Source organism: Mizuhopecten yessoensis, unplaced genomic scaffold (assembly GCF_002113885.1).
Source record: "Mizuhopecten yessoensis strain PY_sf001 unplaced genomic scaffold, ASM211388v2 scaffold5133, whole genome shotgun sequence".
Lineage (NCBI taxonomy): Eukaryota > Metazoa > Mollusca > Bivalvia > Pectinida > Pectinidae > Mizuhopecten > Mizuhopecten yessoensis.
The window spans coordinates 169,451-187,687 of NW_018405896.1; the positions used below are offsets into that span (position 1 = coordinate 169,451).

At 36.7% G+C, this 18,237-nt stretch overlaps 1 protein-coding gene across 2 annotated transcripts in view; it reads left to right on the forward strand.

Moving 5' to 3' along the window:
- LOC110450211 overlaps positions 1–15,849 on the forward strand; it is a 30,377-nt gene extending 14,528 nt beyond the window's left edge. Inside the window, exons 3-5 of one of the 2 annotated variants that reach the window (XR_002462947.1) lie at positions 11,106–11,639; positions 12,167–14,419; positions 14,462–15,849. Coding sequence is in view for 1 of the 2 variants with exons in the window: in XM_021497536.1 (XP_021353211.1) it covers positions 11,106–11,639; positions 12,167–14,103 (2,471 nt within the window). In the remaining variant the exon portion in view is untranslated. Of the gene's footprint in view, positions 1–11,105; positions 11,640–12,166 lie in introns of both variants that reach the window. The other variant, XM_021497536.1, reaches the window with a different exon arrangement.
- Positions 15,850–18,237: the final 2,388 nt, after the last annotated feature.

Here is an 18,237-nt window from a genome sequence, read left to right on the forward strand (position 1 = left end):
ATCAAAGGAGTTTTGGTGGATTCAAATGAAAGTGTTTCTGATGAGATTTCTCAGAAACATTTTTTTTTTAAATGTTTTCTAATTAGTGTTTTATTATGTAGATTTACAATTATTCTGACAGCACTTCAAGCAGGGGTCAACCACTACTAATACAAGAAGACAAGTTAAAGGTGTCTCAGCTAAGTCTAAAGATTGGGCAGTTGATTGGTGCTTGGATTTTAACTTCTTGTTAATATATTTATGTTTATGGCATTATATTGTCAATGTTTCTTGAAAGTCCTTTATTTAATACAAGTATGTTACAGGAGACCCTGGAATTGAAAGTGACAGAAGTCCATGTGAAATTAGATTAAAGTTCAGTTTACTTCTTCTTTTGTTTTTTTTGGAAGGGGGGGGGGGGAGATTACTTTGTTTAGGAGGAAAATCAAATGTGTAATGTAACAGGAGAATGGAATTTTCCTGACAAGTGTAAAGGGTTTTCACATATAATTACACAGAAATAGACAAGTATAATGGCAGACATTATGTGCCAAAGTGGGGTGCAGGAATAATGATGTCATAACAAAAACTAACTGATCGGAATTGTGAAAGTCGGCTGAAGATCATGCCTCAGATAAACAAATCACTGGTATTTAATTCGGCATTAATCTCATGATGAACCCATTGAAAACGTCTAGGCATTGTTACCTGGCAGGGATTGTGTTCGTGGTATTCTGAAGTGTTTAGGGTTTGTTTTTGTCTGAAGGGCTAGCTTGGGTACGAGGGTTTTGTCTGGGATCAGGTTTAGACTGGTGATAGAAGGGGTTTTTGTCTGATCTCTTTTCACTTGCAGGTCAATTGATAGTATTGAGTGTGCACCTAAAACCCATTGATAGAGATAATCTGTGGTACATCCCATTGTGTAGTGCTGACGATTTATAGATCTGTCAAGAATGCTGGGGATTCAATTTCATTCCCAACATATTTCAATACGATTTATCAAGGTCTTTAATAATGTATTAAGGGTTTGTCAGTGATTTCCTTTTTTTCACCTTTCCCTCAGGGCATCATGCAAATTTTATTATGAAATGTCGTTTATCTAACAAAGGCAAAACAGATGAAAGAATGGAATTTTCTGTTGTCTACACATTTACATGATTTTAATACAGATTAATTTCTTAATTTCATACTTCATACAAGAAATGACCAAAAAACTCTTAGTTTCAAAAGAGTCTCTAGTTTACTGGTTTGAATGATCTAGAAGAGGTATACATTTTTTTTTTTACAAAATCCTCAAATTCAGTGAAAACGAACTGTGTGATGGTAGTTGTACAGAAGAAGCTTTAAGGGTCCACAACCAAAAACTATGTTATCAGCATGACTATTGCTTCAATAAGTGATTTCCAGGGATTCCTAAATGACAACCATTTTCAAAGCATTTCATGTGAGTTTGTATTAATTACAAGAAAACAATTGACTGTTTCTGGAAGTGATATGCTTTTGGTATTGTGTAGTAACATGGTGAAGACTCGAGCTGAATGTAATGCACACTATATGGTGTCATGTTTTGGTCATGTTGCCCTGGTCCGAATTATTCTGACGTTTTATCGACTTTTTTTATATCGGTCTGCCGTCGATTAACGTCAGAACTCCGGCCCTCTATCATATGCAGGTCAAACTGATATTTTTGAAACAAATCGTCACTTTCACACACATGTCGCACATGGATCGAAAGATCTATTCTTTATGCACTAGGTGGTATCAATATATATATCATGTTTCAAAGATCATTACGAACAGTATTTTCCAACGTTTTCTATACCAACCCATGTTTTTGATGGAAATTAGGGCAAGAGCCATGTCACATGACTTGACGAGATCTCGCATTACCGAAGGTACATAGTTATGACGTAGGTTGTCGAGATTTTAGTCACGTGGCATTAGAAGGTGGGGCTATCAAAAAGGTGAAGTAAAACAGAGTAAGCTTGAAAAAATATGTTTTAAGTGATTGTATTGGTTGTTTGAGGCATGTTATGTATGTTCATCTTGTGCATAAAGAATAGATCTTTCGATCCATGTGCGACATGTGTGTAAAAGTGACGATTTGTTTCTAAAATATCAGTTTGAAGAGCGACCCTGGCACAGGTAGCATATTTCCCGCATATTATAGAGGGCCGGAGTTCTGACGTTAATCGACGAAAGACCAATATATAAAAAAAGTCGACAAAACGTCAGAATAATTCGGACTAATGTTGCCCTAGCCAGCTGGTTGTGATGTACCCTATATGGAGTATGGGTCGTGATGTCCTAGCCAGCTGGTTGTGATGTACCCTATATGGAGTATGGGTCATGATGTCCTACCCAGCTGGTTGTGATATACCCTATATGGAGTATGGGTCGTGATGCCCTACCCAGCAGGTTGTGATATACTCTATATGATGTATGGGTCATGATTTCCTAGCCAGCTGGTTGTGATATACCCTATATGGAGTATGGGTCGTGATGCCCTACCCAGCAGGTTGTGATATACTCTATATGATGTATGGGTCATGATTTCCTAGCCAGCTGGTTGTGATATACCCTATATGGAGTATGGGTTGTGATGTCCTAGCCAGCTGGTTGTGATATACCCTATATGGAGTATGGGTCGGGATGCCCTACCCAGCAGGTTGTGATATACTCTATATGATGTATGGGTCCTGATTTCCTAGCCAGCTGGTTGTGATATACCCTATATGGAGTTTGGGTCGTGATGTCCTAGCCAGCTGGTTGTGATATACCCTATATGGTGTCGATATGATGTCCAGGGCCATTTGTACCAGCTTTGACCTGATGATGGTAATGGACTGGTGGTCACCACATTGGACCTAATTAAGGCCCATCCATCACAGCTCTGGACAGCTGGACACTTATTGACCATTAGCTCTCCAGGTAATGGACAGTCCTGAACACAATGGTGTGGGGGACAGCCAAGTCCTGCAGAGTGTTACTGTATTTGTGAGAGTTGTCAGGAACAGTGCATTGGGTGTTTTTGAATGGCAGTCGGCTAGGACAGATATTCTTTGTTGAGTTGTCAGACACCTTGGATAACCATATAGGCCAACAGTGATACAGAGTTAAAGTGTAAATATTTTGGGCACTGACAATCTGGTGATGACATCTGTTGTGTGTGTCCGTATACCTCTAGTCTAGCATATGGTATCTTGGTAGTGAAAAACCTGACACAATATTTCATAATATATGCCTGTGAAAACCTGGTTATATGACTTGGTATAATTTGATTGCTTACAGTAATTGTGATGTAATAGTATTAGGATAAGGACTAAAATGACCTGATATCCTATAAGTTTAAGTCCTTATTCTAATCCTATACAGACATTGTTTTGTCCAACAGTCACATCAAAATTATATAAAAAAGGCCCTCTGCACTTGGTATCATATTTAGTACTGTGTTGGTTTTGATTCTTTCTTTTGAAACAGTTGTTTTATATTACATAGTGTTAAAATTTGTAATCATTGCTATTGTCATATACATACCATAATATCTGTTGTGTATTGAAAAAAGAACATGTTGCTCTGAATTGTTTCACAATTATTTTGTCATCATTAATTATCAAATATCAAATATCAAATATCAAATTAATCAAATAAATTTCAAAAATATGATGTTACCTGTACTTGTCCTGTACATGACAAGAATATGTTTTGTTGTTTTGAGAGTAGACTGGTAGTGATATATAAGTAAGATTGTATGACCACCAGAACAGCTGTACAGGTAAAGGGCTAACTCTGATCCCCTGGGGTAGTACCTGTACAGGTAAAGGGTTAACTCTGATCCCCTGGGGTAGTAGTACATTGTACAGGTAAAGGGGTAACTCTGATCCGCTGGGGTAGTAGTACCTGTACAGGTAAAGGGTTAACTCTGATCCCCTGGGGTAGTAGTACATTGTACAGGTAAAGAGGTAACTCTGTTCCCCTGGGGTAGTAGTACCTGTACAGGTAAATGGGTAACTCTGGTCCCCTGGGGTAGTAGTACATTGTACAGGTAAAGAGGTAACTCTGATCCCCTGGGGTAGTAGTACATTGTACAGGTAAAGGGGTAACTCTGATCCCCTGGGGTAGTAGTACTTATACAGGTAAAGGGGTAACTATGATCCCCTGGGGTAGTAGTACCTGTACAGGGAAAGGGGTAACTCTGATCCCCTGGGGTAGGAGTACCTGTACAGGTAAATGGGTAACTCTGGTCCCCTGGGGTAGTAGTATATTGTACAGGTAAAGAGGTAACTCTGTTCCCCTGGGGTAGTAGTACCTGTACAGGTAAAGGGGTAACTCTGATCCCCTGGGGTAGTAGTACTTATACAGGTAAAGGGGTAACTCTGATCCCCTGGGGTAGGAGTACCTGTACAGGTAAAGAGGTAACTCTGATCCCCTGGGGTAGTAGTACTTATACAGGTAAAGGGGTAACTATGATCCCCTGGGGTAGTAGTACCTGTACAGGTAAAGAGGTAACTCTGATCCCCTGGGGTAAGACAGTAGTGTATATCTAAATGAGGCCTAAATCAAAGCTGTCAGAAATTCTTGGGTCATCAGATCTAGAACTGTAAGGTTTTTAGTCAGTTGTGAGGGCAATGTAATGTATGACGATTTGGTGGACCACCATTATTATACTGTCTACTGCTAGGAACCATTTGATACAGGATTTAATTGGGTGTTAAAGCTGACTGATTTACGTAGGAATCACAGTTTTCAGGACAATAGTGAAAGGTCCAGTACAAATAAACAGGTCTATGGTCAATTTGCCAATACCATTTATCAGTCTGGGGTTGTTTTGGAGTCCTCCAATGTCATGTTTGGCCCTACGCTGTTATGAGTCGTGTAAGCACTACACATTCATAGGGTGGCTACTCATTTGCATGGCAGGATAAAACTTCCATTGATGTATCCCATACATATTGAACTTTGAGTTATAGTTAACTGTGTTTAGCCCTGGTTGTGAATTTGATGAATGGTCAGTCTATCAGAGTTCATGTCCATCACTAGCCAGGGGTCATTAAAAGTCTATCTGATTTGCATGAAGACACAATGATGTGGCATTGACTTTACTCGTACAGTACTTGGTCCATTAAGGAGACATGAGTTTTATATAGGCTTCTAAAGGGGAAAAAATTCAAAGGACACTTCAACTTTCCAAAAGCTTTTGAAGCTGATTATTTTCAAGAATAACTTACACATCTTGCAGGCAATATTAAGGGCTGTTGTTGACATAACATGAGATGTATTGGTTTGTACTACAAGTGTTTTTAATATATATATTATACATGGTCACCTTTTATAGACTTTACTTTAAAATATGTAGTTCTTTTGATGTAGTCATTTACATTTCGCTCTCATTTTACAAATTTAACATGTACAGTCAGGTAAAATATTTTTGTAATTTGAGGCAAAGACCATCGGCACATTTATCAAAGAAATTTGCCCACAACCCTTGAGAATTGATAAGAATCAGCCCAGTGACATATACAAATTGGAAATGGTACAAAATTTGGTTAAGCCTTCCTAACCACAGATAGATGGACTGAATAGTTTGAGTTGGTTACCTTTCACTCTGTGTCAGGATTATAAGGGTCAGCTGTGATCAAACTCACTGGTTAGGTCTAACTTATGTTGGAGGAACATCTAGTTTTCCTGTTCATATTTTATCTATCCAGGTTGCTATGTCTTGGCCTGAAACCCAACATTGTGTTGTATTTTCATTTTTCAATATATATTTTAATAAACCTCACAATATATGGACAAAACCTTTAATTTTGGTATGGGGTCAATTTGTTGACCATAAGATGTGGACAAAACTTTATTTTGTGTGCAATTGTTGATTATTAGATTGGGATAAGACTGTAGCTGTTGATTCCTAAACATGTTTTCCTGCTACGAAGTTGTCCCAGGTAATGAAGAGAACGTGGACAATAGAGATGGTTGTTTATAGCCGGGGGTGTCACTAGCTTAAATCTAGTGTCAATGTCTGTTATATGTAAATGGTGTTTTTATGTGCACATAGATGAAGTGGGAAACAGCTAAAGGCCATTGAGTTGTTACTGACACCAGTTCAATAACCATGGATATATAGACCACAACCATCAGCCTAGATTTATTGGTGTACCTTTAGTGTTGGCCTGTCTTTGTGTGTATCTACTTGAAATATAATTATTAGACATCTATGGTTTGCACTGCTGAACCATACATGAATGAGTCATTAAGTGCATTCAACTATCCATTACAAATTGTAGACTGCTGTTAAGATTTCTGCAAATATTTTGGTTGATAAAATTTGTATTCAAAGTACTTTAACAAAGGCAAAAATGGTATAATATTAATGAGTCATATAAATGATTTGGCCAAGATAATGGTTAATTATGTACATGTATTATCATCTTACACTCTATCACAATCATGAAATCATAGTAAAGCTCAAGTCCTAATGATAAACCTACATTAGGCATCCTAGCTACCATTTTTGTCCTAATTGTAAACCTAGCTACCATTTTTGACCTGATGGTAAATCTACCACTCTAGCTACCATTTGTTGCCTGATGGTAAACCTACCGTATTATCTACCATTTGTTGCCTGATGGGAAACCTACCGTATTATCTACCATTTGTTGCCTGATGGTAAACCTACCGTATTATCTATCATTTGTGTCCTGATTGTAAACCTAACGTATTATATACCATTACTTTTATCATCTGTATTATAAATTCAAATTCTAGTTTATAGATTGTAGATGGTGAGTTAAATATCTTTCTTGTTAAAAATACCAACAAGTTTACATGTAGTTATATTCCTCTAAATGTTACCCAGAAAAATACAATTATAATTGGTTACCGACCAGAAGTGGTACATGTTTGCTTGTTGCTGTGAGATTTATGAATAATCTGAACCTATGATAATTGGAACGGGAATGGTATTAAGGCCCTATAATTTGAATCTATCGTAATTAGAACGGGGATGGTATTGGGCCACTTCCTCTTAGCGATTCTTAATAGGCCTGTTATCCTGGTTAGTATTGATTGTAGGTAAAACACAGCAAATATGAGTTAAAGTGTTTGACTTGCACTCAATAATTCCAATATCTTGCTGATAATTTCTGCCCTGAGTCTAGTTGTTAAAATTCAATCTTCAAAATTCACCTGCTTGGTGACTATTTTATTAAGTATGAGTGTTTTCATCCGTTTTAATATAAAAATTTCAACATGTCAGTGTTTATAAAATTTTGTCATTGATCAAAATCTTCTTAGTATTTTGAGTTTTACTTGCATGTTGTACAGACTATGATGATCTGCACTTCTGCTAACTCTAGGCAGGATTTACCATTGTCCAGAGGAGCCATATATTTGTAATCGTTTTCCCAAATTTTCTTTTAATTTTGGGAATTCCTAAAAGAAAAAGAATGTAAATGAACTACTCTCAATTTTTACATACATGTACATGACAATGCAACATTAGACAAATAGTTTCCATCCATATTTCAGTGTTAAGATTGAACAAGCATATTTGCAGAAGCTTCATCGATATGTCTGTATAAAGGACCCTGTTTTGCCCATATCAGGAGCAGGTTTCATGACTATATAAAGGGTCATATCTATTATATTAAGACTATGTCTGTATATAGATATGTGAGCAGTTAACAATGTGTTTAAGGTACACAGGTACACCAGTATTGATACTGTGTGCTGTAATCAGGGTGGAGAGATGTTCATGTACTCTCAGGTGTTACTGTATCCTCTATGTTAGACCATACAGACATGTACCCCTGAGGCTCGGGGGTGTTAGCTGGGTATGATAAATTCACTGATTACTCCCTGAATGTATCCATGTATATTACTGGTATAAACCAGCCTAAATGGTCTGGGATTAACATGAAGGGCTGGTTCACTATAATAGTGGTACACAGCTCCTGGCTACCACACATAACAAGCTGAAATTTGATAATATTGTCAGCTTAATAAGATAATTAGCCAAAGAATAAAAGCATATGGGTAAAACATGTTATCTGATGGGATAATCCATATCAATAGAGACAAAAACCTAGTTCTGTAATCCTCTTTTACGCATTGCATCATGATTAGGTTGACTTATATTTTTCGTTGATTTTGACAATATACATGTAGTGATCGTTAATTATTTCATAATTATTTTTCAAATTTGAGGTAGATTTTCAATAAATAGTAACACAGGGAACTTTGCTAGCTAAAAATGTTTTACTTTCCTGTCTTCCATATTCATTCATAACCGGCATCTTTTATATATATCTTATATATATAAATACAGATCATGAACATCTAAATAAAATATGTGATATCATTTAACAGGGAAAAAATAGATATGAAAATGGTCATATACAAATGTTTTACATCAACAGTATTTGTGGTTAGCTTGATAGATCATGAAATAACAACAATCAAAGGTCGTTATTAACCTGTACCCAGGTCAGGTTTATTGTGACGTTCTGAAAGGGAGGACAATTAGACTAATGTACTACACAACGAATGGGGAAAATTAGACAGTGCTAGACCCCAGATAAAGTGTATCTGATATTTTCATTCTAAGGATAAGTATTTACGGGTTAATTAGGTTAAATAATTAGGATTTAATTTTCTACAGGTAGACTTTCAATCAAAAACATACACTAGGTAAAACTTGCTAGTAGCCTTAGAAATAAGTCTTACAGCATTTGTTGTTAATCTTTAATGCTTATCAGACAGACTATAATTTATAATTCAGATAGCAGAAACATGTAGGCGTTCACAAATGTTATTCTTAATTACGGAAACTGTCTTGAAAAATCTTTGATTTAAAAAAACATAATGCACATTCATTACAATTATTTCCAGTAGGTTTATATTCTGGAATCAAATCGGTCTTAATTATATTATAACTCTAAGGAACATTTACATGTAAGATTACAAAGTCTGTCGATCCTATATCGTCTCTGTAGAATTTTGTTTGTAGGATAATTACAGATACTTGTAAGCCTTGTTACTTTGTGGGCCCGAGCATAGCTCATAAACATATTTTATGCATACATGTTCAGTGGACTGAGGAACGCGGTAGTTAGGCCAACATTGCAGTTGATAATTGGCTGCTCTTTATGATAACAGGTTTTATACCTTGATACATTATGTATATGATGTTGATATGTTCACCACCACAGAGCTTACCTAAGTAAATCTGTAGTCTGTATAATGTTCAGGAGACAGACCGTGAAGCTGTGTATGCATTCTTTTTTCCTAAGATTGTTGATTTTTTAAAACCATATATTATCTTGGGTGTTTTATCACTGATCCTTAAAATTTACCTCATGTTTTATTGATGTAGAGTGTGTGTTTACATTCAAAGTGTTCTATATATGTTGTACCGATATAGATTTAAATGATAAAAAAGGGGAGCTTCCAGTTCAAGGCTTTATTCAGTGGTTACTAGAGTAAACATCTAAAGCATGTTACAAAATGATGAAGGGTAAATTAAAAAACAAAATTTCCAAGTGAAGCAAAGGCTATGGTATAAACAAGTTTTACATATTTTAACTTCATGCAGAGGTTAAATTTCCTTGATTGTAATTTCATCTTGAAATTTATATGAAATTGGTTACGGTCTAAAGAGCTAGACATAATAAAACTAGTAATGGCCTTTTGGAGCATATTTCTAATGTTTTGATTTATCAATGATGAACAATGTTTTAATAGGAGTTCTCTTTAGCAATATAAGCATGCAGCTTGTTGCTGATTTAAAGTTTAAACCAATTAGTTTAAACAGTTTAACACCATTTCTCGTTAGCAGTGAATACTACAACTATTTACCAATTCAGTAAGGTGTCAACAAACTGATTTGATTTAAAAGGCACTTGAAGCGAAGGCCTCATAATGAAGTTTCCTTATCAGCCACAGGTATGAATTAGGATCAGTGGTGATACTGGTAGATTGAAGTGCCTATCTGCTCCAGGTACACAGGTACAAAGCCTGGCTGTACATGTAAAGGTGCTTTATAGTGGTCTATACCATCAAGTGTAGTAGGACCTAGTTTTGTGGTAGCTTGAACATTTATCAAAACCGTTTTGACATGTACATGTACCAGGTTTTAAAACATCAAGAATTAAATCTTGTTTTTAGTGAGATATTGATCAGATTTAACTGAGACAAAGATCATCTTTATTTTCTAATTTGATATGTATATAAAAAAAAATGAAGTTTTGATAAACTAATAAAACTTGGGAGAACAGCCTCAGCCAAGGTAACACAACAGACATCAAACACAGACATGAATCAGACATGCCTGTGTACAGGTGGACATCCCAGAGAGGCAGGCATGTCTAAAAGTTAAAAGACAATTGCAAACCCCATCCCTTCTGGATGAAGACAATTGTCTACAGGAAGTAAATGTCCTAAACATCTGATAATTCAATACATGATAATAAAAGTTTTTTTCTGATTTAAGTACATTATGTGAAATTGTTAAAATTACACGTTTGATCCCGGTAGCGAAGCCAATACATTTTAAGTATAAAAAGCAAATTTTGATACAGATTTCCTAACACAATTTTTTTGCCACTGTAAATTCAAATTGGCATGCTAATCTAAATAGATAAATGTCGAAGTTTTCTTTACTGGAGATAGTACAACACAGTCAAAATGTACTATATTATATAATAGACAGACAATACAGTCAGGTCTTATAGGACATGGTGAGGGTATAATTTTGTTGTTTTGGGGAGGTGACCAAGGTCTAATAGGACATGGTGAGGGTAGTTTTGTTGCTGTGGGGAGTTGACCAAGGTCCAATAGGACATGGTGAGGGTAGTTTTGTTGTTGTGGGGAAGTGACCAAGGTCCATTTGTACATGGTGAGGGTATAGTTTTGTTTTTGTGGGGAGGTGATCAAGGTCTAATTGGATTTTGTGGAATAGGTCTACAAGTATAAATTAATAGATACTGGTGCTTCATTGTACTTTAAAGATACATATAAATATGGTACATTTATGCTTGATTTTTTATAATCATGCTACCTACTTGCTTGTTGTTTTCTGGATATTCTGTTACGAGTATGCTTTATTTGGTATACTTTTTGTGTTGTAGGGAGTGGCTATTTTGTGGTGACCCCTGACACATACCGCCTGCCAACAGATGATCCCCAGCAGACGTATCCAATGAGCTGGATGCATTATAACCCTATGTACATTCCGGTCCCAGCCAACCAACCAAAGGCCCTGCTGACACGCTCTATATCCTGTCAAGTCAGCTTAGTCAACCAGCCTCAAACTATTCCTCAGACTCCACCTACACAGGCTCCACCTACACAGGCTCCACCTACACAGGCTCCACACACTCAGGTTATACCCACTCAGGGCACACCAACAGAGGAGTCCAAACCAAGGGAGGAGATCTATACTGATGGGACAGAGATATTACAGTCTGTAGCCAATGATAAACCTCGACTTGGCCGTAGTTGGAGTGTCAGACGTACAAAGAACAGGCCCAGTAAAGAGGAGCGCGACAACACTAAGTCAGTCAGCAGGTGTTCCTCCATGAGGGGGGATCGCGGATGTCGAGGTGGAGAAAACCGTGACCTTAACCTTGCCAATAGTAACCTAAACAAGGTTAAAGACAAAGGTAACTTGAATTACAGTGTTGAGAATTAGAATGTCAGTATGATTCTCATGGTCAAATTGGCAAATATTTATTGAGGCTGCTGCAGTCTGATCAATAACACTACAGCAAATATGATTCATTTGATTCCTTCATCATGTGTCAGTTCCAATCATCCATCATTCCACGGAAGCTGAGGCAGGGAACACACCGCATCTTGTAAATAAAGTTATGAGCAGCTTTTAAAGGAAATTTCACAAAACTTGTTTGGTTCAAGAAACTGCTTCTTTCTGACGTAAAACAAAAAAACTTGTAAAAAGTGTTTTGTATGTACTTACTAACAAATAAACTGCATCATGTGTGACTCGTATTTTGTTAACAAACAATGAATATGTATAGAAAACAAATTCATACATTCATTCAGGTGTAATATCTGTAAAGGGGAATAGGAATTCAAAACAGGCATTGATGCCTTCATAAGATCACTAATTATATGTCTTTTTCTTATGATTTCATGGTAAATTACATGATTTTCATTTTGTATATTTCAGGTGAGAAGAAATCTTTGCTGTCAAAGTTATTCGGCCGTAAAAAGAAAAAGAAATCTGAGAAACAGCAGCAGCAACAGGAGGACAAGAAGGTTGAGTCTCCAGCCACAACAACAGCCAGCAGTGGGGAGTACGCCACATTCTCAGCACAGTTCCCTCCCCCTGAGTGGCAGTGGTACCAGGAACAGATGGAAAAACAGGAACGGACAACCTCCTGGCTCCATCAGCAGAAACATCCTGACCAGGAGGGTCACAGCCAGATAACAGATCACGTCAGAGGTCAACATGGGAAACAAGTCCCCTTCATCAACAAACAGGATGGGTCAAGCTCTTCCGATTATATTTGTCCTCAACAGCTGTTTCCAAGACAACAGATATATGAAGCAAGGAGGCAACAACAGAAAATAGTGAATCCGTCCAAACTCAGTCCATTCACAGAGCAAGAGGAGGAACATTACTGCCAGATAGATCCCAGGTTTGAGGAAAGTTTACGCAATCTCAGAGCCTCCACACTGCCACCTGAAGGCTACTATGATGGAAACTTAATGGACAAAAAAAGTGAATTTAATCATGGATGCCAGAAGACCTCTGACAAGGCAGCCACATTGCCTGTACATTTACCCCAGAACACAGAGGAGAATCATCACATTCACAGGAGACATTCTGAGAGTCATGGTCACCGCCGGCGACACGAGGTTAGTGACCGGGTCAGAGTTCGTCCTCACTCAGGAGACAGGAAACAGTTGTTGGTTCAGGCTGACCAGTGCTATAATTACAGTCAGGAAAGTGAGGAGACAGTTTCCCCAAACCAGCCTTCATTTCCATATCATTCTCAGCAGAAACATACAGATCATGGCATCAGTGACCCATTGCACAGTTCTACCCCTCGTGGACTTCAGAAGGATCCAGGAGAGACTGTTCATAACAATACTGTTGATGACCTCTTCAATGACAAAATTCAGGGACGTGTACACAGAAGTAGAAAATCTAGTCGACACAGACATCGCCATAGCATTGCTTATCAAAGTAACTATCCTAAAAACGATATCAGCTACGAATACCATGGAAAACTGCCCAGGAAAAGCTCAAATAAGGCCTTGTCTAGGGACAGTGGTGTAAATTGTATAGGCTTAAGTCAAGGTCAAAGTAAGACTAAAGGTCATGTCAAGGAAGGACGTTCAACACCTTTAGAGTGCATTACAAAACAAAGTCACGCAGAGGGTAAGAAACAACTGAGAAATCCAAAACAGAACAACACTGATGCAAGACAGGCTGACAAAAAACACAGCAATATCAGTAATGAGGTTATTTGTGTGGCAGAGATCAACAGTTGTGTGCCGCCTGAGGCAAGAGAGATTACTCCAGCAACAGCAGTTACTCCCCCTGATGAGTTTGTGCCATATAGTGTGCAGGAGGAAGATGAGGGTATGGAAGGGGATGTGGACAGCTTTATTGAGGAAAGTGAACAGAGTTACGATACAGTTATAGACTCTCGAACGAGAAACAGCAAACGTATATCAGACTTGTGTGATCAAACCAAAAATATCAACCTAGGGGACAGCGGCTTTAGCTCGCCACGAAATTACGACAGTTTGCAAGACAACCAGGCGAGAATAAAAGTAAGATGTGAGGAGGGCTCATATCAAAGTTCATCATCTGGGGGGAGACAACCCAAACAATCACAGATAGTGCAGGATTCAGTGAAGTGTCATTCTAAAGATCCCTCACTTTATGAGAGATCTGACCTAATAGTGCTAAATAACATGAAGGATGTTCACAGAGACCAGAACCTGCTTTCTAACCATGTGATGAACCAGGTGTCGCTTTACCCGTCAAATCAGACATCGCTTCCACCCGAGGCTGTACGGCTTGGTAATAAGTCTCCAGTCCCCTTCAACTTCCATTTTGATGGCGACTACCAAGTTGTAGGGGTGGTATAGGACATTTTAACCATTTTTGTTCTTAAAGTTATTATAGTTGTTTGTTTTATCCATGTTTTATTGAGAACCTACAATGTATGTATAGACAAGTTATGTGTGAAAAATTTCAGTTACAACAGAACATATATTTAGTGCCTTATGTGACTTGTTAGTCTAGGTAAAATGTGAATCTGTCCAGTTGAGCTGTATGATTGGAATAATGACTTTCAGTAAACAAAATATTGTGACCTTCTGTGGAGGGGGAATTCCCCAGCATTGAAGGTCATTACTGATTTGTACTTAACAAATTTGAAAATACCAATGGGTTGTTCCTCAGGTATTATCCCATTGTCAGAGGCAACAAAGGGGTGTTCCTCAGGTATTATCCCATTGTCAGAGGCAACAAAGGGTTGTTCCTCAGGTATTATCCCATTGTCAGAGGCAACAAAGAGTTGTTTCCTTTGTCATAGCTCAATTCTTTGGAATTCCATTGGTTATTTTTTTAACTTCATTAAAAAATGGCATACCAGGAATTTCTTTTTACATGTAAGACCAGAGTTTTAACCTCTATGTATACTATACTCCACCAAAAGAATAGTGGAATTGTTTTTAGGCAAGTGAAGAGGAATATAGACTTTTTTAAGGAAATAATAGGATAATTTTAATTCACAAAACCTCGACAGTGATCGTTGTGTGTGTTATATTATTATAATTTAGTAACTCGTCTGTGCCTACAAATATTGTTACAGTTGTAACCTTTGTACATAGTAATTTATTTCACTCTGGACATCAACGTCTCAGTCTAGTGCAATTATTTTTTCTATAATGTATAGTTAGGTGTAATGAATGCTGTGTCAAAATTATCTCCCCATGTAATGGTGTCGATGTATGCCATATATTACACTTGCATTTAAGGACCGAGAATAATGGAATTTACAACTGGTAAATATTCTTACACAGATTTAGATGATTCCATTGTATGCTCAATCAAAGTTTTATTTGAAATTTGAAATATCTCAAATGGCAGCATGATTATTTTCAAAAAATATTACTTTTCATCTCTATGAGTAATTCAGTGACTCTATGAGTGACCAAATACAATGCACAATATTTTATCATTGTTTTTTTCTATGAGTAATTCAGTGACTCTATGAGTGACCAACTACAATGTACAATATTTTATCATTGTTTTTTTTCATATTCAATAAGCGACCCAGATAGTGTGCAATGTCATCCATCACATTAATAGTTGAGCAATATCACGTTTATTAGCAGGACGATATCTTAGTGTTCAGTACCAATGTCACACCAATGCCATATCCAGGACTCTGGAAGTTTACACAATTAGTTCTTTTAACAGTATGTTTGTAAATGTGCTCAGTATTTAGGTTTTAACAAGTACAAGGCAGCTCCTATTGCAGTTCTTACAACTGATTCTCATCCATTATATAGAATTAAAGCTTAGGACTTCTCATCCATTATATAGAATTGAAGCTTAGGACTTCTCATCCATTATATAGAATTGAAGCTTAGGACTGGAATCTGTTTTCTTCCTTATTTCAGAGGTTGAAATTTAGGTTTTTTATTTTCTTTTAAATGTCAAATTTTACCAAATTATTGATGTTTTATGTTGGATTCTTAGAGACAAGATAAAACCATTCCAATGCCAGTATTTATAAGTTGTACAACACCACAAGATAGTGAAGATTTATAGATTTCCCCCTAAATATTGAATTGAAATTAAAAACAAATATATTTCAATTGAAATTGAATGTGTATGTTGTTATTGAACAGTGGCAATGCTTAGTATCAAGATCCTGGTCCTTATGCTCAAACTCCAATTCTGTACTCTAGCTGAATTTCTCATTCCCCTGATAAATTAATGAAAAAAACACCTCATATTTTACCAATAACATCGAAAAAGATTGAAGAGACTTAAAACCAAATACTGTTTTCAATATTCACACTTTGGACTGTTACATGATTTAAGTGAATTACAATTAAGTTGGTTTGAGCACAGAATATCTGCTAGAGCACGAGAACAGTTTCCTGAATACAGCCTTAGATGTTGAATTATTATCTAAGATCTTCAGGTAATGTTCAAAAGAGTCTCCTGTTTCTTACATCATCAGATAAAATATTACAAACCATTTTTCAGGGTATTGTAATTAACTGTTTCTAGCAATATCTGATCATATGTAATGGCAAATCACAGACTGATTAAATTTACACTATATTTAATTCTTGATTCTGGAACAAGTTACTTTCTGGAAGCCTTGAAATGTAGAACATTTATTGAAGAGCACAGAAACTTTATATATTTTTCTTATCAAGGGGAAGTAACTCAATGATAGTTAATTTAATATTGTTTTTGATACAATTCATCTTGTCATATTCAATTAGGTTATATTTATAGATTATTTAATAGCACCAGAGAACCGTTACAAGTTTATAACAAAGTATATGATATCTGTTCATTAGGGGGAAAATACCATATTCAACACTTAACATATTATGTAAATTTACCCAAATCAAAGCTTAAGTCTTGATTGTTAAGTTATTCTTCCCTCAACAAGACGTTGCATTTTGTTGTGTAACATTCCTGAACTGACATTTCATCAAGGGAAGCAAAATCATTTGCAGATTTCGGACATTGTTGTGTAATCATAAAAGGACTATATATGTGTCAATAAAAACAAGAGATCCCAAAGGGATCTTGGTGGCCACCATTGTACCATCTTCATTAGGTCTTTGTCAGTTCGATCTTTTCTCTTCTTTTCTCTTATCTGTTTGATCGAGTCACGTTAACAGTAAATGCACCTTGAGGTAACTTTTGATCTAAACTTAATACTGCTGTGTATAAAAGACAACCTTCAAATTGAGTTGTCATTTCACATATTTACTAGTACAGTACTTAATGTGAAAGAAATAGAATTGATCATCGCAATATGAGAAAGATCTGTTTAGTTCTTCCTTTAGCTATTTTGTTTGTATGATCAGTCTCAAAATATATCATGCACAACGAGGGATCAATGGGAACCTAAATATCACATTTGAGAAAGATCAAGTTATTCCTGAAAAATAGTACTAACAAACGTTCAATATCAAAAATCAAAGCCTGTTTCAGTTTCAAGAGTAAACATGCACAACTAAGGACCTAGGAGAACCTACATACAAGATTTGAGAAAGATCTCCACTACTTATTGAGAAACAGCTATAACAAACATTCACTTTCAAAATCCAAGATGGCTGCCTGTCGGCCATGTTGTTTATCTGTTCAGTCTCAAGAAATGCCCTGCACAACTAGGGACCAAGGGGAACCTATATATTAAATTTGAGAAAGATCCCTCTGGTACTTCCTGAGAAATAGTGATAACAAACCTTCACTATCAAAATCCAAGATGGCTGCGTGTCGGCCATGTTGTTTATCCGATCAGTCTCAAAAGTTGCCCTGCACAGCAAGGGACCAAGGGGAACCTACATATCAAATTTGAAAAAGACCCCTTTGGCACTTCCTGAGAAATAGCAAAAACAAGAATTGTTTAAGGAAGGACCAAGGACGCGGAGCAATTTGAATAGCCTACCATTAGATGACATTGGGCTAAAAATCTTGAAATTGAACTGATTTTTTTTACAAATGTTACATTGTGTGTCGTGGAATATTATACATAGTAAAATTGTTGGCCTCTATTGATCTAGTGTTGGCCTAAATTGATCTAGTGTTGGCCTCTATTGATCAAGTGATGGCCTCTATTGATCTAGTGTTGGCCTAAATTGATCAAGTGTTGGCCTCTAATGATCAAGTGTTGGCCTCTATTGATCAAGTGTTGACCTCTATTGAACAAGTGTTGGCCTCTAATGATCAAGTGTTGGCCTCTTTTGATCAAGTGTTGGCCTCTAATGATCAAGTGTTGACCTATAATGATCTAGTGTAGTCCTCTATTGATCAAGTATTGGCCTCTAATGATCAAGTGTTGGCCTCTATTGATCAAGTGTTGGCCTCTAATGATCAAGTGTTGACCTCTATTGAACAAGTGTTGGCCTCTAATGATCAAGTGTTGGCCTCTTTTGATCAAGTGTTGGCCTCTAATGATCAAGTGTTGACCTATAATCATCTAGTGTAGTCCTCTATTGATCAAGTATTGGCCTCTAATG